Source organism: Apteryx mantelli, chromosome 6 (genome assembly GCF_036417845.1).
Source record: "Apteryx mantelli isolate bAptMan1 chromosome 6, bAptMan1.hap1, whole genome shotgun sequence".
Classification (NCBI taxonomy): domain Eukaryota; kingdom Metazoa; phylum Chordata; class Aves; order Apterygiformes; family Apterygidae; genus Apteryx; species Apteryx mantelli.
This window is the reverse complement of record NC_089983.1, coordinates 29,750,751-29,773,889: the sequence shown is the minus strand read 5'-3', so window position 1 is coordinate 29,773,889 and position 23,139 is coordinate 29,750,751. Positions and strand designations below refer to the sequence as shown.

Below are 23,139 nucleotides of genomic sequence, written 5' to 3'. Positions count from 1 at the left end.
CATTCCCTTTATAAAATTAGCTACTTATCAATGCAGCCATTTTACTGATGTTATACTCCACATAGTGATAACATTAGAAGAGTCATAGAATGCTGTGATAGAACTGCTTTTACTTATTATAGTACTCATATTTGTCTGTTGTCAGCATAACATGAGGGTGTAAAAGAATCATTTTGAAGATCTGGCTTATGTTATCAGTATGATTCATTGGTGCAGTATTGTTTTTAAAGCATTTGTTTTCACTTCAGCCCTCTGAAAAAAAGGATTTTTGGCTATTTATTTGACATGTATGTGTACTGTAGCAGAGTAATAAGTAGTTTCAAATTGCACAATAAATTCAGAAAATGCATTGGCAAGTGAGAATGCAAAATAACAGCTACTGCTCTAAAAGTAATGTGCCGCTCTTTTGGAAATAAATAGATTTAAAATATCCTATATGGCTGGTAATATGTGTTTTCATGTCAATGACAGTGAAAAGTTTATATTCAAACTTTTTAGGTTTTGCAGACTTGATAGAATAACATGTATTTGAGACATGAAAATACATCTGTGCAGCTTGCTGTTGGTTTGGTCATGATGTTGGAAAAATTATTTGTATTAACATTGCTATCTGAAGTGTAATCTAAAATGCAGCCACATGATTGGAATAACTAAACAGTATAAAGCATGGAAGGCATCCATTTCTAAACTTACTGAAATTTCATTTCAGAATTCTTACATGTGGCTCAGAATAGTAGTGTAATCATTTCAGCAATTCCTTGTATGAAAATATCAGAGTATTTTCAATAGGGAAAATATACATGGTGTAGTTTCTAATCTTGTGACCTCACCTGTAGTAGAGCAATTTGCAATATATATTGTAGATAAAAAATTCTTCTTTTAATGTTAGAGCATGGAATACATGCAAAATATTTTGGTATGCATTTCAAACATTAACATCAATTCAAAATAAATAAAAATTAAAAAAAATATATGTGGGGTTTAATTCACAGAAATTAAATGCATCCAGTTCTTCGGAAGGCAGCACAGTTGATGTTGGACTCCCTCCAGAAGGGGAACAGCCAGAAGTAGAACCTGAAGAAGCTCTGGAGCCAGAGGCTTGTTTTACAGAAGGTAAGTGAAGCAAAATATGCCCAAGGTGATTAGACCTAACTATGTTGCTTTTTGGGCTGGGTTCTACTCTCAGTCAGACTTAAGAGGTAGTTTTGTAATTACGGTTATATCTTCTTTTTGTATTAGTATCTTCTTCAGAGGTGCTGCCACTTATATACTGTTCTGGAGCTCTGTCTGTCTTTGGTTGGTATTATAAGAGGTACAAAACTTTCACTTCAAATATTGAAACTAAAACCCTCAGATACTCAGGAAGATACTTATTTACAAGCACCTATTGCAGTAATACTGAAATTAGCCAGATGACTTCTGTTCATTTGTGATTCCTAATAAATATTTGCCTTGCTCTGACATCTCACAACTTAATATCACACTTCCCAGGCTGTGTGCGGAGATTCAAGTGCTGTCAAGTCAGTGTAGAAGATGGGAAGGGGAAAATCTGGTGGAACCTTAGGAAAACCTGCTACAAGATTGTGGAACACAACTGGTTTGAGACCTTCATTGTCTTCATGATTCTGCTCAGCAGTGGTGCCCTGGTAAATTCAGTGTGGAACAGTTGTGCAATATTTTAAGCAGCAAGCTTTTAGAATTACAGTTAATTGTATAGCTACAGAAGACATGTCAGAACTTAGTAGCCAATTCTTTTATATTCTAATATTGAAATATATCAACAAGCATTTAGCATGTATTGTATGATATGTACGTTTTCTCACAGGCTATGAAAGAAATGTGTGCGGAAAGGTCAAAATACCTATTGTTCATGGAAGTAAGAACTTAGTTGTATCAGACTGGTATTAACATGCCTTCACATTCCTTTTACATGCTAGTAAATTTTTTTTTGTTTTCCTCAGTCAGAAATACAATATGATTTGTTAGCTTTTTTCTGATTATATATTATATATATAATATCTATATATATATATATAATAATATATATAATATATAATGTATAATATATAATATATAATATATATATTATATAATATATATATTATATATAATATTCTTATTATATATTATAATAAGCCACAGCTGAGCTAGGAATGTATCACCAGCAACCTGAACTGTCAAACTGAGATGTAAGGTGCAAAAGTGATTCAATTATTTACCAAATTTTACAAAAAAAATATTTAAAAATCATAAGCTATGAATTATATAATATATTGTTATATATTATACATAATTATTATAAAATATATTATATATTGCATAATGTATGCGATAATAATTATTATTATACTACAGATTATTATTATATATTATATATGAAACTATATATTAAAAGTTAAAATTTTTTTTTTTACCAATATCACATTTTACCAACTTGATGTTAAATCAGGTGTGTTGAGTAAGTACTGAAGTAATTAGTACTTCGTAGCAGGAGCAGATTATACGATACTTGCTACACTTGGAATTGAATGCATGGTGATTCTCTGTCAATGCAGACAATTCCTTTTGAAGGGAGAGTTATTAATTTCTATTCTGGATTGCTTTGTGGGTTACTCTGTATAGTTTGATTTCAATTATTATTTTCTCAAAAATTCTGTATCACAAGAGCCAGTATTAAATCCCTAATATCATTTTGCTATAAAGTTGTAGCTACCACAGAGGAAATCCTTATGTCAATAAGAATTGCTATTCATGAAAATGAGAGAAAATGTGATCTGGAGAACTGTATTACAGTGAGTTTCATGGATCACCATTCAGCTCAGCCAAGAGAAATACAATATTGTATTTAGACTTGGCATTCTGAAAAAAATAATACAGTTTGGAGTGAAAGAGAAAGTTATGCTTGAGGGAAGGATATATAGCTTATATCACCTGTATCTTTCCAATTCAAATTCTTTCTTGGCTATTCTATCCTCTATTGCAAATTGTGAAGCCATTTAATTATATCTTTGAAAATCTTTTTTTCACAGGCATTTGAAGATATATACATAGAACAACGTAAAACTATCAAGACCATGCTGGAATATGCTGACAAAGTTTTCACTTACATCTTCATTCTGGAAATGCTTTTAAAATGGGTGGCTTATGGCTTTCAAACCTATTTCACTAATGCGTGGTGCTGGCTGGACTTCCTGATTGTTGATGTATGTATTCTTTTTCATATCCTGTACTACAGGCTGTAAGAATCAGAATATTTTGTTTTTAAGGTAAACTTTCTGTTCTATCCAATGGGAACTCTGTTTTAAAACTGTTATTGTGATACAGTTTATAATTCTCCTTCGAAGAGAAAAATTACATAGATATTATTATAGAGGTGTTTTGCTGATATTCTGTAGTTTTACGATGCTTTAATGCTTAATTTAAATGATGCCTTTTAATTTTTTTTTTTTTTTTTGCTGTATGGAAAGGATGCTGTTCATCTTCTTTAGTTTTTACTGCATATGGAATTTGAATATTTCAAGGCAATTTCTTTTAAGGTTTTGTAACATTTTAATCAATTACTGTAAATGTCCTATCACTTAGTCAGTGTAATCAGAAAGGAAAATGCTGCAAGGAACTCTCAGTTCTGTTGTACTACGCAGTACTCTGGGAGTTTTCACTGCATCACATGGGGACCTTAAAGAAGCACTTGGAGCACTGTAGAGGAGCACCCTTAGAACGGGGTACTCAAATCACTTTCAAAAGGCTTCCCCATCAAGGAGAGGAGTGGCATAACTTCAAGCCTACCTGCTCACAGTTTTGGGTAGCAAAAATGGAAGTCTACAGATCTTTAACTGTATAGCAGACATTCATTTCCCTTCCATCCCCGATAGCCTGACTACATCTGTATGTACTAATAGGGCACCTTTCAGTTCTGCCTATGTAATTCACGTGGAATGCAAGGTAAGGATGTGTCTTGGATTAACTCATTGAATTCACTCATGTTCACTCGTCGTGATTAGCAGCAGGATTCTGTAGAAATCATGATACATTATTCGTCTCTCTCAGAATGCAGTGATATGATAGACTATGAAGTCTTTACTACACAGAGCTTGGAAAACATAACAACTTTTATATCCACACCAGCACTGCTGATTCTGTGGTAAAAAGTGGCTATATGCACACCTAGTATTCTCTGGTTGAGTCTGTACCCTGCTGAAGTTACTGGCTCAGTAATGAGATTGCATAATTCATCATGATCAGTGAGTTTACAGAGACACGATGAATAATACTTCATACTTTCATTGTATGTTTATTGTATTTTTAACAAATACTTCTTATTTGATAGTCTGTGGTTTAGTTACTTCTGTGAACTTTATGAAAAACTTTCTTAGTTTTTCATGGCAACCTTATTCTAATGGATTTTTTCATGGAAAAAAGTTAATCTCTGAAGTACTTTTTCTTTTTTTAGTGTTTAGCCAGGGGAGAGATAACCAAGCAGAAAGATTAATTTGGAAGTGAGAGAAATAAGAGAGAACAGGAAGGTTGGAAGGGAAGGGCATTAAATGCTGGGTAATGGAAGATGTTAATTTTTTTTTTTACTAGGGCCACTCCTTCCCAATGGTTTACTATAAATACATTTCTAAGGATTACTGATGAAAGATAATTGTATTATTTATTTTACAGCTATTCTAGTATATTTTCTCATCTGCCTGCAGACCAGACCAGCGTTGTACAAGCCAGAATTAATGAAGTGGTTAAAGGAGTCACAGGGAATGTAATGAAGTGTGAATATGCCTAACAATGAAGCTCCTGCTATTGTCTAACAAAAAAATTGTTTATCAGTCTTGATTAGTCTGGTTAAATTTGAAGAGCACTGGTAGCTATGGCTGTTGAATAAGATTTTATAGACAGCAGAAAGTTACATTTGACTAAAGATCAGGTCTGAGTGTGGATTTTGAGAGCTTTGACATTCTTATCAAGTTCTGAAGGTACCAGGGAAAGTCCTGTCCTAAACTGACCATTCCAATTCACCCAACTTTTGGAAGTTTTCTTTTTGCATGAGACTTCATTTTTTCTTTAAATACACCAAATGATGACTGCTTTATGTGAATTTTGGAGATATTTTTATACCATTCTGCCAACATGATTTCATCAACAGGTACCTACAATATACTTTTGTTCTACTTTGTCTGACTTAAAAGATCTTTCTGCATTGTAGAAGGATTCCTGGAGAAAGAGGTCCAGCCTTGAATCTTCTTGAGAAGTTCAGGGTACACATCATTCCCACCATATGCATATGGATATACAAGATGAATGAGCAATATTGCCTTTCTGTTTTTGTGTAGGTCTCTTTGGTTAGCTTAACAGCTAATGCCTTGGGCTACTCAGAACTTGGTGCCATTAAATCCCTTAGGACACTAAGAGCTTTGAGACCTCTAAGAGCCTTGTCGCGATTTGAAGGGATGAGGGTAAGACAAAATGAAAGAATCTGAAATAATGCATGCATACACAGTAAAAATGCATGCAGAATAATTAATGACAAATCCATGCAGAAATGCTCCACTGTCATCCTATATATTTTACATTTATCACTCATGTATAAGCAAAAGGCTTCCTCTGCTTATATGAATGCATGTGTTACTGCACACATTGTTACAGTTATTTAGGTTCCTTGGCTTTTCAGCCAATTTCATGTTTTCCTGGAAGGCCCAAGGAATTATCAACTGCATGGATCTATGCTATGTTAATACAAAACTGAATTTATCCCATATAATTAAATCCTGCTATAGATAGAACAGTTTAAAAAAACAGTACTTCCTCATACAAGTGTGTGCACATATACACACACATATATGCATAATGTGTATTTCATATAAATATAAAATGCATAGTCTTTCAAAAATCTATTAATATATTATTCTATTAATATTATTTGGCAGTTTTTTTTGCAATTTAAAGGGTTTGTTATGAACTCATATGTTAATAAGTAAATTGGCAGTGTTTAAATGCTTTCTGTCTTTCAGATTAGATGACTATTGCAGTCTATTTGAGACAACGTTTCTAGTATATCAGAGATGCAGCTGGTATTTTATTTTATGACTTCTGGCTTAAATTGGCTGCATACTGCTTTCCATATTGATTTTAAAATGTTGATTTTAATCTATAGAGCACTAAGTGGCCTGAAAACATATCAGAAGACTTTTTGCTGACAGAGTTGGATAGATTTGAGAAGTTACTGTCCCTAGCTGTTTGTCATCACCCTATCGGTTTCCACATCTGAAACCCTGAATTGCCCAGCTGGGCGCTCAGTCTACTTCAATGCAAAGTCAGACTGATTAGTTTAAATCACTTCTTTAGTGCGCTGACATGGACAAAGACTTTACATAATCCATGACATGAAAGCTCTAGAAACATTTCTCTTAGGGTCAGTAGTCAACAACTGGGGGTGGTAGATATTTCTAGCTCCAACCACATCAAGGACTGACTTAAGCCTTCAGAGTCCATCTGTCTGCCTGGGGCATATTGCCATAGAGCTAATCAGCAGATGCACTTGAGCTGAAAAGCTATTGCTATAATTAAAAAGGATCCATGTGTGAGCTCCCTGCTGGAATCACTGCCCTTTGGCAGCCCAGGTTACAAGCTTATTAGTAAACTTATAAGTTAACTACTTATGACTATTTGGTGAGCTTCTGGAGGAAATGCAATGTTCTGTGTGTATGGAAATTAATAGACTTCAACCGAAAAAGAAACACGCTTTGATGAAAACCAAACAATTTAAATAGAAAATACCACTTCCTTGCCTCCAAGAAATCTTAGGGTCTCGTGGGCCCTGTCTTCATGGGCTGCCAAGCTACCCTGCATTTCCTGTGGTACACTACCACATCTCTTCTTAACAACTATGGAGCAATAGCTAAGTGAATTATAGTCCAGCTGGGGAACAGGGCCATAGAGAAGGCTGAGACTATGAAATACTCAATCCATGAAAATATTTCTGTAACCAAACTTTTGGATGATAGCCAAGAAAACCCTTTTTGGCTCAAATTATTAAGCTTTTTTTTCCTTCAAATTATTAAGCTTGCTTTTTGAGTATGTTTTCTACTACCAAATCTCAATTTTCTCCAGAAAGCAGACCCTTTCAATTTTGAAAAATGTATTTCAGTCAACCTCCCCCCCGATTTCCATAAAAATAATTTCAATAGAAAGGTTTCAGTCACCATTTAACAAATTTTACTAAAGTTAGCAATCAAAGTCCTTTTTACTAATTGTCTTTATCCAAGAGTTATCTCTAAACTAAGTGAGATTGGTTTGCATGTTTAGATTGATTACTGCTCTTTTTCTTGCTGAATAGCTACAGGAAAGGTCTGTTAAAATTTTATCAAAATATTTTTCAAACAAAATCTGTTTCATAGCTCTGCATCACCATAACTGTGGAGATCTCTTTAAAAAGTCATGTGCCCTTCTTCATAGGTAAAGGTAGTATATTTATACCCCACTATGTAACAGAACTTCATATTCCTTGGACTTTTTCTATCTGAAAATCAGTCTGCACACCACTTCACCATCTTTGAGAGATTCTGAATGCTTTGTCAGAATATGAATTCTCCTAGTTTCTTCAATAGAACACTCTTTTTCCTACAGCTTTTTTGGGAAAGTTAAAAAGTCTGGAGCTGTCTATGACAAAGTTTGCATATTCAGATCATGTCTGACAGCCCTGTAACCATTCGGTGTTCTACGAAGCTGCACATATTTTCTCTTCTGATGTGACGTACTTGTTTTTACAGATAAAGAGAAAGTAAAGTTTTCATAAATCTTCTTAGCAAGCTTTGTCAAAATGTTTCCCATGTTTAGACTGCCTAAGCATACACCTCTTCTTGATTTAAAAAAATTCCTCCGGAACCATGCTGAAGCAAATTTGAAACTTTAGGTTGCTTACATCAGACATAAGACCCATGTAAAACTTCAATAATACCTGGGTAAAAAGCACATTATCCCCCCCCATTTTTTTTTTAACAAGAGTGATGAGCAAAAAAACTGAATACAAAATATTACAGATTTTATATGTGCAGTACATTGCTTAAGTGGCAATTTAATGTGGTAAGGAGAAAAAAAAATCACTTCCTATCATGAAGATTTACAGGCAGTTTTGAATCCCGTAACTTTCATGCGGGTGTAAACTTTACCTAGAGATTTGATCCTGACCTACTAACTGTATCTCTTTGTAAAACACCTAGAGAGTTCTGACTTTAGCAAAAGACATAATAGGAAGCAGTAGGTGAAGTTAGATAACTTCATTCTGTGTGAGAGATGCAGATTTCTATTAGTTAAGCGATTAACCATTTGAATAACTTTTCTATGGATATAATGAATTTTGCATTATTTAAAGTCATCAATTTCAGGCTTAATGTATTTAAAGATACAGTAGCCCAAGGTGGTGAGGAAATTAGTACCAGGAAATTCTAAGGCCTGATATATGGAAATTCAAGATACCAGTTCATAACATAATCTTTTTGCTGTTTAAAATCTATAAACTGAAAATATGACAATGTAGTATAGTTTACTATTTGCATGGGCACTTATAATTACTTCCAGTGAGTATTATACTTCTCATATATGTGCAAGAAATTCCATTCCACACATTTTAAATTTTTAGTCTGCCATACTATTCCTTAAAATCTGGATTTGTTGCTCCCTCCCTGCCCCCCTTCCCCCCCCCCACCCTGAACTCATAATTCATAGAAAACCTTCCCCCAATGGAAAGCATGTGATGTTTCCCCTGCATCTTCTCACCACTACTATTGCTAGGGGAAGTACACTTGAATTTGCAGTTGGGACTACATGAAAGTAGCCTGTGGGAGTATAATTAAGAATTATGCTGAGACATGATCCGGCTATGCTCTCTCCCAACCAGCATCACTTACTCCTGTATGGTACTAGTCCCATGCTATCTTTTCCTAACCAGTAAAGGCACTCTTTAATCTCTTTCTAATACTGTCCCCACTTTCACTAGCTATATGTTGCAGTCAGGCCTTGCCCTCTCTTCTCTAAGCCCTACCACCAGTGGAAGCCAGGAGGTGTCTAGATCACTGTTTTCCTTGATGTTCTGTCTTCAAATGATTCATATGACAAGCTGGTCTTGTTATAGCTTCAGGACTTAGACTAAAAAGAGGAAAAATAGGTCAGCTGTAGAAATGCAGCAATTATGGAAAGAATAACATGACTGGACCTGCAGCTGTAAGAGAAAGAGACTTCTCGGGTGTAATGAGACTGAAAGCTTGAGGAAAAATATCTTCACTTCAATAACTATCCCTTTGTATCTCAATAATTAGTTCTGATGGATGATACTACTACATTTTAGAAATCTAGTTATATTTTTAAGTAGAAGAATCAAGATAAGCTTAAGTAAAAATGTTTTCTTAAATACTACCTTTTTTCAAAAATATTCCAGAATACGTAGATGTTCGCAAAAAAATTCTGTATCCATTTATTACTTCTATTCAAGTTTCCCACTAAAATCAGTGGATTCATAGATTTCACTTTTAAATTATTTCAACATTCATATTAAACTCATAATTTGTTTCGGTCAAACTATTCCTCTATCCGTGGCCTTCCACAGTCATGTCATTGACAAAGGTGAGAGTACAGATTGGTCAACATAAAACAGCACTGCAGAAATACTCAGGATTTACCCATTAGTGAGGGAATCCTCTCTGCCCTGCTGATGAGCAATAAAATGCTGTATTATTTTTGCTTATTGATCTATAATAGGTATCGCTAGAGATTTTTAGTATGATTAACAAACTACTTAGAGTTTTTAAATTTCCCTATTAAAAATCAACATTTTTTTACAATATGTGATTTTTTTTCTGATTATGACATATAAATGTCTGATTTAAAGACATTTGGGCAAAAAAACAAATCTGCACTGAAGTATGGAGAAAGTTCGTCCACCATTCTATGCATTTAGAGAGTCATAGAGCAATTTATGTTGAAAGGAACCTCATCTGGTCCAACTCCTAAATTTAACATAATTTCATTGAAGACATGTGAGATCTCGAATATTGTCCAAAGTATGCAGCACCCCAAAAAGGTATTGTTTTGACAGGAATGGATCCATGAAAGTTCAAGAAGTATTTCTCCTTTCCTTCATGGTGGTGGTGTTCATCATCTACTCTAACATTCAAAGTTTTTTTTTCTATTGTATAAAATGCCAATGAATGAGAGATGATCTACCTGGATGACTAGTTTAACAAGTAATTGAATCTATGGAGCCTATTAATTGTAGATATAAGCTTAATGCCAAAATGTTTTACAGGCTTAAGCTATATATTTATATTTCAAATAGAAACAGATAAGATAGTGTGCTAAAAGATCTGTTGTAATACTTACATCATATAAACTAAATGAATTATAAATAATCACATCTATGTAATGCCTAATGTCCTGCATTTTTAAAACAAAATCTTCATTAGGTTATAAGGATATGATTCAATTGTTTTTGCAAAACTGGCATTGGTGATCCATAGTTATTAAAGTGTATAATATTAGAGTTATTTACAAACAGATTTAAAATAGGAGTTAACTTTCTTGCAGTTCATCAATTTCATCATTAAATAAATCATTCTCATTCATAATGGACCTACTTTCTCCCCAACTGCCTTTTCTTTACTTTTTTATTTGATTCTGGCATGTTTTTAATCATCATTCATCATACATTAACACATTCTGCATTTTTCTTTCCTGAGGTCTGATTTTCCCCCAAATAATTTGGAAATTAAATCGAGTCTCTTTGTTCTTGGAGTCTTATTTGCCACTTGTCTGAACACTACCAGCTTTTATGTGTTTGGATGCTTAGCCAATTTCCTGGTTTGAATATATGTCTGCTTTTCTGTTTTTGTATATAACCATCCAAATCAACATGCACACATCCCTTAATTTTCTTTTATTTAAAAGAGGTTTCAAAATCACTTTCAAGTAAAAATTTGCTCAGTAATACTGATTTGGACTGTTTCTCCAGTAAACATATAGTAGAAACAAGTTTGTTGTGTTTGATGCAATCAGTTATTAGAAGAATACATAAAAATACAGATATGGTTTTGCAGACTTGCATTAAGTAAATTGTCTAAAAAGAATTAAATAATGCTGTTTTTCTGTTTTTCTCAGAATTCTCTTTACCTATTTGTTTTTTTTTTCATTCTTTAAAGTTACCATTTGCTATTATGTTTTTCCTTCATATTATGTTGACATTTTATCTTTCTTCTGTACCTCTTTTCTTACTTGTTACTCCCAACAATTCAAAAAGCGTAATACAGATGTTAGAATTAAAATAGAGTGTTATATTTAAAGCTGATAAAGCATCTGTAAGATACTGGTGCCTGTGTTCTTACACTGTGTCTCCTTGGTTTCATTGTACACTAGGTGGTTGTGAATGCCCTCCTAGGAGCAATTCCATCCATTATGAATGTGCTTCTCGTTTGCCTTATATTCTGGCTGATCTTCAGTATCATGGGAGTAAATTTATTTGCTGGAAAATTTTACTACTGTGTTAACACTACAACTGATGAGAGATTTGATATCAGCCAAATCAACAACTATAGCCAGTGTGAGGAGCTCATAAAAAACAATGAAACTGCTCGATGGAAGAATGTGAAGGTTAACTTTGATAACGTAGGCCTTGGCTATCTGTCACTGCTTCAAGTAGTAAGTCACTGTTTCTGTTTCTGTATTTCTGTTGTTTAATTGTAACAGTCAAAAGTAATTTCTTTAAGAAATCATTTAGATTAGACCACTTTCTGACTTGCAATTATGCTTATAAAAATCCTTACACAGAAATGTGGAGTACGTGTTTTAAAAACACAGAATCACATGTGTGTGTGTGTGTGTGTGTGTGTGTGTGTGTGTGTGTATTTATGTATGTATGCAATATGTAAAGAAATTTCAGGTAAGCAGAAATAGATATTTACCATATATAAGGTGTATCTGTGAACTTCTCTTCAAATATATATCTGCCTTGCATCTCTGATTATACTAGCTCCTTCTGCGCTGGAAGTCAAGTTTGGTAATCAGGAAAATTATAAAAAGTATATAGCCAAAATAATACACCTATAAACCAAATAAAAGGCAAAAATGAATTCTAGAAAGAAATTGAGCAGATGAATGTCAGCGGTACAGAATTCCTGTGGGGCTGGAAAGAATACTATTTAGGAGATTAGTTCATAAGATGTGAACTTCTGGGGCACATGGGAAGGTTTGGTGCTTTCAGGATACCCACAACTGAGATCAAAGCTTTAACTTTGGGACATTCCATTCATTTTTATTAACACTTGTATCCCTGTTTTTAAAACTTTTCCAAAATGTTATCTCTCATATTAGTGAAATCCTTATATTTCACAAGATGCTGACTTAAAACCAATATATGCAAACATGCCGGCCACGTGTAAGATACTTTTTCTTTCTTTCTTGAAGATTCTAAGAATCCTGAGAATTTGTACATTCGGAATTGCAGATATTTCCCTTATCTTTCTGATTTTTAGAGTTATAATATATCCTTTCCAGTTGGGATATCCTCTGTTAACTTCTTTCCCTCCACAAGGCTGCGTATTTTAGGGAAGCACTTCATCATAATTGATAAGCTAGTTCTTCCTGTATTTATCATTTATAATTAGTGTTAATTAATTATGACAGATTAGTTGTCATGGGCACTGGAAAAATAATAATTCCTGGTCTAGAGTTAAGTTAATTTCTGTGAACTAGAAGGGTGAATAATTTTGAGCTCTTGCTCAGGAACTAGAGTGTATCACTGCAACTGTTGAAAAGTGTCATGCCTTTGAGCCAAGAACTGGTGATGGCTTAAAGTGTGGGATAAATTCATGACTCCACAGAAGTAATATAAACAGTAAAGGTTATAAAGACTATGATAAAAGAAAATATGTAATTCAAACTGCATTCAACTTAGCTGCATTGAGTCTACATCAAATACACCTACTCTCCTGTAACACAGAAAATAACTTTGATATCAGGTATTACTCGTAATGAATAAAAAGTTCTTAAAAGATGTTGTGTCCTCTGTAGTAAAATATTAGACATTGCTTGCAATTCTTATATATGAATAAAAAATACAATAGAAGGCAAGAATCACCTATTAATATTGTACCATACTGGTGTTTATTGTGAGCCATCAAGACATTTAGTGTTCAGCTCTTAAACAGTGTTCCTGATGAGCCATTTTCCAGGAAAAGCATAAGATAAACCCAACTGTTCTGTTTATAGGCTACATTTAAAGGATGGATGGATATCATGTACGCAGCTGTGGATTCTCGTAATGTAAGTATACTCCCTTGCCTCCATTTGTTTTGACTGTATGAGCTCCAAGATTCAAGAATGTAATTTTAACATCTTTCAGAAATAACAGTAAAAATGAGAGAACAAGGAGTTATTATAGTTTTATAGTTAGAGCAAATGGGGACCGTAGAAAAAATACAAGCGACAAAGCAGAGGCGCAATCCAAAGCATTCCACGTTCTCAGTGGTACAGTCGGACCCAAATTCCTAAATTCCACAGCAGACTACACTACTGCCATCAAATTTTTTTTCCTCCTGTTGTTATGTGCCTTGAGGTATTACTTACATTTGGAAATAGGAACTGATAGCTTAGAGATGATTGTTTGTAACACTGATTATTTTTTTAAGGTTGATACTTTCACTGAGCCTTGCAGGCAGCCTGGCTCCTTCCCTCAGGGCACAGCTCCTATTCTCAACTTGGCCTGTGCATTTTCTTACCCTTTTGTCTTCCCCTTCCTCCCTGGGTACAAGTTGTGCTCTAGCTCTAAGTAGAGAACTGAATAAACTATAACCCCCTAGCTTTTTTGGTTAGCTACGCTCACAGAGAGAGGCCTGTTGTAGTGTAATGAATGTGCTTAGCTCTACCAAGAAAGTATGCTTTACTCTAAACATGGTTTGGATGCCTCCCTTTAGACAGCCTGTGCCCATTAAGCTGTGAGGACGTGTGCTGTAACCTGACCAGTGCATACTTTGAGTTAAAACTCAGGTTAAAGCAAGGGTCAGCTGCAGGGAAACTCTGCCAGAGCAGTGAGATATAAAACAATAAGAGAAGAAGTTATACAAAAGTGGCAACTCATGGTACAAATACTAAAATCCAGGGCAGTTTACTGAGCACCCATAGCAGTGAAAGCTCCACAAGCCCACATCAGGGCCTTCCCAGGAGATATATGGGAAAATTCACAATTTTAAGAGCTGTTTTTTCATGCCGTCTATAGATTCAGACAGATGGTACTATGCTAGTTTAAACCAATTGTGTCTTCAGTATTTTTTCTACACTCAAATAGGCCAGTTACATTTTCTAAATGAAAGATCAGGTTCTATAGCAGAGTCCTTTGTCAAGGTTGTAAATTCAGAGATTGCACAACAGTGGGATATGTGTGACCTTGAGCATGAGAAGCAAAGGTCAGAGTGACAAAGCCCTAAATTCTACCCCGCAGATGTTTGATTCTGTGTTCACAGTTAAACTAAGGCTTAGTATCTATGCATTTTTGCAGGTCTTGGATCAGCCTAAGTATGAAGATAACCTGTACATGTATCTTTACTTTGTCATCTTTATCATCTTTGGATCATTCTTTACCTTGAATCTTTTCATTGGTGTCATCATAGACAATTTCAACCAGCAGAAAAAAAAGATAAGTACTTCATCATTATTCAGAAAAGAAAGCTAAATGCTTCTTTTGGGCCCCCACACAGTGATTTCATTAATAAAAATATATCTTTCATATTTTATGATAAATTAACATGTGCCTTACATATTACATACATTAAATTATTAAAGCCGTATAGTTTGGTATGATGAGAAGTTGGTGGACAATGACAGTGTAAATCTGTCCATGTATAGTGAAACACTCAGTATCATCTGTGTAAAGATGTGGATTTGGTGCTGGAGCCTTTAACTGAATCATAAAAAGGCTAACCATTGAAATAGCTAAATGTAGCTTTAAAAATTCTTATCTAGGTTGCCTTCATAACTCAGAGCTCATCAGTGCTGGTTTTGAACCCCAATAATGTTTACATTGTGTTATCTTTATTTGTACTCTCTTTAGTGTTAGTATTTTGTCAGCACTGCATCCAAAATATCAGTCTTTTAGCTGCAGGACTTAACTAAAGTATGGTAACACAAAAAGTTATTACAGTACTGGAAGTGCTGCTGAATCCATGTGCTTCCTTTAGAAACTGGCTGAGATGGAGAGATGCTTTTTTTTCTACTCACTCCAAATAGTAATTTTAGGATCTCTCACTTTAAGTCCCCAGTGCTGGGAAAGGAAGAGGGTGTGAAATCTGATTGTCTGGATCCCTTCTAGTTCTCCTGTGGCATCATAGTTATCAATACTGAAAAATTTCCAAAATTTACTATAGAGGAGAAACAAGCGAAAGGAATTGGAATAGTTTATCAATTTGTGTCTCAGAATAACTGAAGGAATTCAGTAGAAGAAAGAAAAAGCATCTCTCTTGCCTGAAAGCTCCCATCCTCCGCAATTCTCCTCTCCCCAGTGAACATCACAGGTCCATTACAAAAATTGCAAGTTCAAGAGCCTCTCAGAAAAGATCCTAAACATTTAGAATGGAAGGTGTAAAGTAATCCTTCTGCTTCCCATGTACTAATAATCACAACAAAACAAGATTTTTATTTCTCTCCTAACTTTTTCTACAGATGAGAATGTGAACAAGAGTGCTAATTATTACTGCTCCGTATTTCTGGTTATAAGTAATTAAGGCAAGATATGTGATTGTAACCAGTTTTTGTTTCATTGCTTTACTTTGGAGGTCAAGACATTTTTATGACAGAAGAACAGAAGAAATACTACAATGCAATGAAAAAATTGGGTTCAAAGAAACCACAAAAACCTATACCTCGACCAGCAGTAAGAATGAAAATCTTGTCTCTTATTTTTACATTTATTTAATAGTTGGACTGTTTTAACTAAGCCGTAGGCTGAATTAAGTTGTAATCTAAAAGAACAAGTGATATAAGACAAACTTCATCCATTCAAAATCCAATCTTTTTGTCTTTTGTAGTCTGCTTGAACATGAAGGACTCTTTCATTTCCTTGTTTTTCTCATTTTCTTTCTGCTGATGACAATGACATTTTACATGGTATTTTTTTCAAAGCACTGGTTTAACTAGAACAATCAATTGTGCCAGTGTATTTGTCAAAATACATCTAAGCCTTAGGGTACAGTCTTTTTTAATAGCCAAGAAATGTTCTCTGAAACTGCTGTATAACGGCAACTTACTATATTATTGCCTGGAAAAAAAGTCCTTCTTGTCTCTCCCACTCTTCTCCTGCTGTACACATCCCTACAACGGCTTGCTCTCCTGAGCAGCGCTACCTGCGTGCCACGGCGCAGGGCTTGGCTTGGGGCTGAACGTGATGCCAGTTCTGCAGTTCCAGTCCTGCTTGTGAAACCTTGTGGAGCCAGTTCAGTGGCCAGTTCAGCCCTCAGTAATTTCTCTATAGCTGAGAAATGGAACATAGATTTTTTAAAGGTTATTTTGGTAGCATGGAGAGTACTGAACTCTGGGCTTGAAAACTTTATATATTTTCTGGCAAATGAAGTGCTATCAACTCTTCAGCCTGCCTGCCAGCAACCCCCCCCCCCTTTTTTTTTCAAAGTTTGCCAAGTTAAACGTTCATTTAATAGTCTGTTTCGCAAAAGCTTACAGTGAATTGGTTTGAGATGGCAGTCTTCCCTGCAACTTTAAAAAATGCACCATGTTTTCAAGTCTTCCCTTCAATGCCTGTAAATACAATAATCGCATGCCTATTTGATTTGTGTTTACATATACAAACGGAAAAATTCATACAAATGGAGGACTTCTTGGAAGACATGAAATTGTTTTCATGTACATCTACAAGATTCAGTTAATTTGTAACAATTTAGAAAAAGAAATTCTACCAATGCATATCAAACTGATTTTTTTTTTTCCACAGAACAAATTCCAAGGCATGGTCTTTGATTTTGTAACCAAACAAGCATTTGATATCAGTATCATGATACTTATCTGCCTTAATATGGTCACAATGATGGTAGAAACAGATGACCAGAGCAAAGAAATGGAAAACATTTTATACTGGATTAACTTGGTGTTTATTGTACTTTTCACTGGAGAATGTGTCCTGAAATTGATTTCACTTCGCCATTACTACTTTACTATAGGCTGGAATATTTTTGATTTTGTGGTTGTCATTCTCTCCATAGTAGGTAAGAGCAATTCATTTTCATGAAAGAGCTTATTCAGTGGAAACTGAAAATTTATTTTGGGAATTTAAAGTCTATTTGCATTTGGGTTCAGCACTGTCACTAGAATGTCTGTCTTCAGTTTTTCTGTCTTCTGATTTCATATTATCCATAAAATAACTGAACAGCATGGAAGAGAATTTTATCAATAGTTTTCATATACTCTCACTTTTCCATTAGTCAAAATTAGACCTTTGTTCTGAATTCAGTAGAAATTCCATAGCACCTCAGCACAGAAACAAACCAATAAATGAAAGGCGATTTTGACACTAACAGTGCCTAAATCCAAGAGCAAAATCTGTGTGGGACTGTTGTTAGGCTAACACGCTAGGCAGCATATTAGGACACCAGACAGCAGTGTAAAACCCTTGGCTTACCTCAGGGCTGTATTTGCCAAGGAGAGGTCTTACACCTGAGCTAATGTGAGCAAATGGACAAGCAGAGCTGAAGCACAGGTAGTAATAAATATATGGCTCCACTAATTTTTCCTTTATTTAGAGCAGAAACTTGGAAAGAACTTGAATAAAAATTTCTTTCATTTTAACTTCTCAGAGCTCCTTATAAACAAACTGGTTCTGTCATTTTTGGATGGAAACAGGATATAGTTACTGTTTTTCTGCTTCTCTGAGGCCCATAATATAATGCCTACCTCTGCTGCTCTCTAATGGGTTCTATGAAGCCTTTATATTATCAGTTTATTTATGTTTGGAATTGCTGTGTCATTATTACTAAATTTGTGGTCATGTTATTTCACATGTGATAAGCAAGTTACAGTTCTCTTCAAACCTATGTATTTTATTTGAATACTGTAACTTGATGGTTATGTGGTAATTTAATACTACTGTAAATATCTTTCTTCAGACTGAGATTATTATTAAATAGAAAGATATTCTTCTAATCTCAGCATTTGCTAATCTACACTATACTAATTACCAGCTTGTCCTAAAAATCTTGCCTTGTATATGTGTGTTTGTATATATAGTCATACAATTAATACATAGAAATGTCTTTGATGCACTTTTTCATTATTTTGCAAACTGCTTCAGAAGTTCTGTTGGGATTTATGGATTTCCATAGTGTACCAAAGTTTAAAAGTTTTTTTAAAAAGAACTGAAAAGCTGGAAGCCAAATTTCTAAAATCTGTTCAAATTTGCTATTTGTCTAAAAGATCTACAATGTTCATAGAGTAAATCTTTAGCAGTGGCTTTTAAATGTAATAATATTTTTTACTAATTTAACTTGTTTTTCAACAGGCATGTTCTTAGCTGAGATGATTGAGAAATATTTTGTATCCCCCACATTGTTCAGAGTCATTCGACTTGCCAGAATAGGTCGAATCCTGCGTCTCATTAAGGGCGCTAAGGGCATCCGCACTCTGCTTTTTGCTTTGATGATGTCTCTTCCTGCTTTGTTCAACATTGGTCTGCTGCTGTTCCTGGTCATGTTTATCTATGCCATATTTGGGATGTCCAACTTTGCCTATGTCAAGAGAGAAGTTGGGATTGATGACATGTTCAATTTTGAAACATTTGGCAACAGCATGATCTGTCTCTTCCAAATTACCACATCTGCTGGTTGGGATGGTTTGTTAGCCCCTATTCTCAACAGCGGGGAACCAGACTGTGACCCTCAGAAAGATCATCCGGGCAGCTCTGTTAAAGGAGACTGCGGCAACCCTTCCGTTGGGATTTTCTTCTTTGTCAGCTACATTATCATCTCGTTTCTGGTAGTGGTGAACATGTACATTGCTGTGATTTTGGAGAACTTCAGTGTTGCCACTGAAGAAAGCGCTGAGCCCTTGAGCGAGGATGACTTTGAGATGTTCTATGAAGTCTGGGAGAAGTTTGATCCAGACGCAACACAATTCATAGAGTTCAGTAAACTCTCAGATTTTGCAGCTTCACTAGATCCTCCTCTTCTCATAGCAAAGCCAAACAAAGTCCAGCTTATTGCAATGGATCTGCCCATGGTAAGTGGTGACAGAATTCACTGCCTTGACATCTTGTTTGCTTTCACAAAGCGTGTTTTGGGGGAAAGTGGAGAGATGGATGCCCTCAGAATACAGATGGAAGATCGGTTTATGGCAGCCAATCCTTCTAAAGTCTCCTATGAACCAATTACGACGACATTAAAACGAAAACAGGAGGAGGTGTCTGCTGTCATCATTCAGCGTGCTTTCAGACGTCATCTTTTAAGGCAAAAAGTCAAAAAAGTTTCAGGTATATTTAATAAGGATAAAGATAAAGATGAGGATGATCTGCCCATGAAAGAAGATATGATTATGGATAAACTAAATGAGAACTCCACTCCAGAAAAAACAGATATGACCCCATCCACCACATCTCCCCCATCCTATGACAGTGTAACAAAGCCGGACAAGGATAAATATGAAAAAGACAAATCAGAGAAAGAAGATAAAGGTAAAGACAGCAGGGAAACTAAAAAGTAACGGAGAATTCTGTTTGTAATAAACTGTTTACAGCATGAGAAGGTCATGTATTTGTGTCACCAGGACTCCTGTAGGAGGTACATGCCAAACTGACAGTTTTTACATATATAAATATATATATAAATAATTATATATAAAAAGGTCAGTGCCTATAACAAGACAGTGACCCCTCCTCATCAAACTGCAACTCTGTAAAACAGGGTAACATCTTGACAGGAGGTTGTTGTTTTTATTACCAGCTGACACTGCTGAAGGGAAGACAAAATGGCCAATCAGACTGTAGGGACCAGTTAAAAAAAGGTGCGAACCTATGAATATCTGTGTTTAACATGAAACACTCAGTAAAATAATTGTATCCACTGTTTGCATTTCAACAGCCACATTTGCCATATTTTTACAAAAGTCTGTGTTGGTGAATTTATCATTTTTTAATTCACAGGTTGTTTACTATTATATGTGACTATTTTTGTAAATGGGTTTTATGTTGGGGAAGGGGGTATGAGAACCAGGTGTTCTACTCTCGGATTCTCTATAATGTACAGACAGAAGTGATTTGCATGAAGGCATGCTGCACTTGTAGTTCATGCATGGAAAAACATGACGTCGCACAAAGCAACAGAGTCTAACTACTTCCACGTTTCAGGGTGGCTCTATATTTTGAGGTGCTTAATAAAAGTATCCATCTAGTGTCTCATCCAGAGAACTCTTAATGTGCCTGTAAAGTCCCATAGAGTCTACCGTAATAGAACAGATGTTTTATTTTTTCATAAGTCATTAAACTGTAGTTGAATAACTCTGCATAAAAAAATTCACTGGGGGATATAAAGTCCATTTTAACATATTCTTCTGTAGAAAACAGCTTACCTGAACTTGGGAAATTGAATTTACCAAAACCCCACAAAACTAAATGATGATGAAGTTGTTCTGCTTCACCCTGCAGTATCGTTTAGCCATCTTCTGCTCTCAGCAAGGTTGACATTGTATGTGTTGATAAAATAATACCGTCTATGTAAATAGTTATTTTATCCTGTGGTGCATGTTTGAGCAAACAAATAATGACCTGTGCACAATATTTATTGCATCAAATATGTACCACAATAAGTGTAGTTTGCAAGCTTTTAACAGCTAATATGAAGTATTCTGTACCATTATAGATTGGAAGCTATCACTGATGCATGTTTATCTTGCCTTTGCTGCTGTAATTTTACTCCTTCCACTGTTAAAAGTCTAATATGGGAAGCCATATCTCAGTGGTTAAGTGAAACAAATTGTCCAATCAGTCATCATTCTTTCATGACATCAAGCAATAGTTTGCAGCTATTTAAGAGCTTCTTGCTTTGCATTCTAAAATTTTAAGTGAATACTGTACGGTGTATAGTCAGACTGTACAGGATATGTTGCAAACTGCTTAATATGTTGAAAATACATGGATAGAATTTTCTAAGAAAGTATAAATATTGTAAAAATATCATTTTATTTTATTTTTCAGCATTTTGTACATAAAATGAGAAATGAGAATTATCTTCAGGTTGATGTCGCTGTCACTTTTGTTATTTTCTATCCATAGCACTTTTTAATTCAAGAACTTCACAAAATAAGAAACAAAGGAGAGAATGGGGTAGCTTTAGGTTTCTGCTTTTTTATTAGTACTGTATTTTTGCACACATTTTAATGTGAAATAAGTTTCAAACTGAGTCCAAAATGCACTTGCTTCCAAATAGATATAACTTGTAATTGAAATGTGGTTGGGAAGATTTGTTTAAAATTCTAGCACTAACTGCATCAGAAGTTTCAAGATAGTCTTTTTATTCATGAAATCTTTACCAGTGTTTGTTTACATAGACTATTCTTATTCTTGTTGATTCATGCTGCACTAGAACTGTTCTAAATATAATATGGGATCCACAACGGTTTTTTCTTTTTTCCACAGGAATTAAATAGCAAACTTGTATAATTGAGCACATCAGGACATTTTGTGTTTCTAACACAAGCAAAAATTCAATGTTGATTCCTCCTTTTACAAAAATAATGACTTATGTGTCGGTGAACTGCATGCAGGAAAATGCTATTACCATAAAGAACAGTAAACCACATTACAGTTGAGCCAAAAGAATAAAGACTTCGTTTTTTATTGTATTTAATTGTTCTGTCTTTGTTTTCATTACTAAAAGCTATTGGCTATCAAAAGGTGCTATGAAAAAATTAATATATAAAATATTAGAAATCAGGAGTAGTGATTAAAAGTCATTATAATAATAGAACTGTAAAAAGTAAAAAATTGAAGCTGTATACTTTCAAAAATATCTATATTTAATTTGATTTGCACTTATTTTCTTCAGGTGATTAATCCTATTTGAAATTATTGTGCAGTAGGATAATGTTTATATACATGATGCTTAAAACCCTTTTTGATGCCAGGTATTCTGAGACAACTAGAAAAGCAGATGTTACAGAAACTATCTAGCTACCAAGCCTGCAAACCAGTATGTATAATCTCAATGATACTTTACATTTGAAATCAAGAATCATCTTTATGTTATAAGGAAAACTTTGTATGCTACAGAATTTGTAAAATATTTATAATTGATTATTTTACTTTAAGGCATGAGGAGGTGACTGAAGTCAGTGGAAACTCTGCTGGAAGTTTTGATAAAGCATCAAATCCATAAGATTTTTATTTATCTTAGGGTGCTGAGTGCAATTCACCATAAAAGTTTAATATTATTTTCATACTATGAAAAATATGAAAAATAATATTAAACTTTTATGGTGAATTTATACACAGCACTTTTCACTGTAGAGGAGCTGGCATATGCACTGAATGATGCACACATGCCTATGGAAGTGCTAGTATCAGAATATGGAAGGTAGGTGTAGAACAGTATCACAACAGTAGTGGCAGTGGAATTGAAAAATTTTGAATGAGAACAGAGATGTGAAATATACATTTTTACTGAAGTGCTATGAGATTTCTAATATAAAAACAACAGAAAGGTCATCAAGAAAGTTAGGTAAATTTATCCTATATTTTATTTTTCTGTCTTCTGTTAGATGACCTTCAGTGCTCACAAATTCAGTGGCTCCCTATTGGAGAAATGTTGGGGGGAGGGACTTAAATAAATCAATTTTACCATATGTCAGTCTTGTTATGCAAATTACCTAACCCCACTTTACAGACTCTATTATGAGGTGCTTGAAATTATGTTGGAAAAATGCATTTTATCAAAGTCTTCCTTGCTTCTTCCCTAGCTGGGCTTCCTAAACTCCAAGATACACAGCATTTTCTGTAAACTTGAGGAACAAGAAATTGTCATAGGGCTATCTTATGACTATGACGTGATTATCTTCTCAAAGCACTAAACAGACTGTTCATTTACACTATTGCAAAGTGGTCTGTGATCCTGTAAA

The 23,139-nt window shown here is 34.6% G+C and overlaps 1 protein-coding gene across 1 annotated transcript in view; it reads left to right on the top strand.

The window, feature by feature from the left end:
• LOC106499228 (sodium channel protein type 2 subunit alpha) overlaps positions 1-21,843 on the top strand; it is a 60,138-nt gene extending 38,295 nt beyond the window's left edge. The window contains exons 18-28 of the mRNA XM_067299113.1: positions 993-1,113; positions 1,492-1,646; positions 3,030-3,203; positions 5,328-5,450; positions 11,398-11,679; positions 13,249-13,302; positions 14,534-14,671; positions 15,800-15,904; positions 16,976-17,246; positions 18,536-19,702; positions 21,662-21,843. Coding sequence (XP_067155214.1) covers positions 993-1,113; positions 1,492-1,646; positions 3,030-3,203; positions 5,328-5,450; positions 11,398-11,679; positions 13,249-13,302; positions 14,534-14,671; positions 15,800-15,904; positions 16,976-17,246; positions 18,536-19,702; positions 21,662-21,672 — 2,601 coding nt within the window. The 3' untranslated portion in view covers positions 21,673-21,843. The remainder of the gene's footprint in view (positions 1-992; positions 1,114-1,491; positions 1,647-3,029; positions 3,204-5,327; positions 5,451-11,397; positions 11,680-13,248; positions 13,303-14,533; positions 14,672-15,799; positions 15,905-16,975; positions 17,247-18,535; positions 19,703-21,661) is intronic.
• Positions 21,844-23,139: the final 1,296 nt, after the last annotated feature.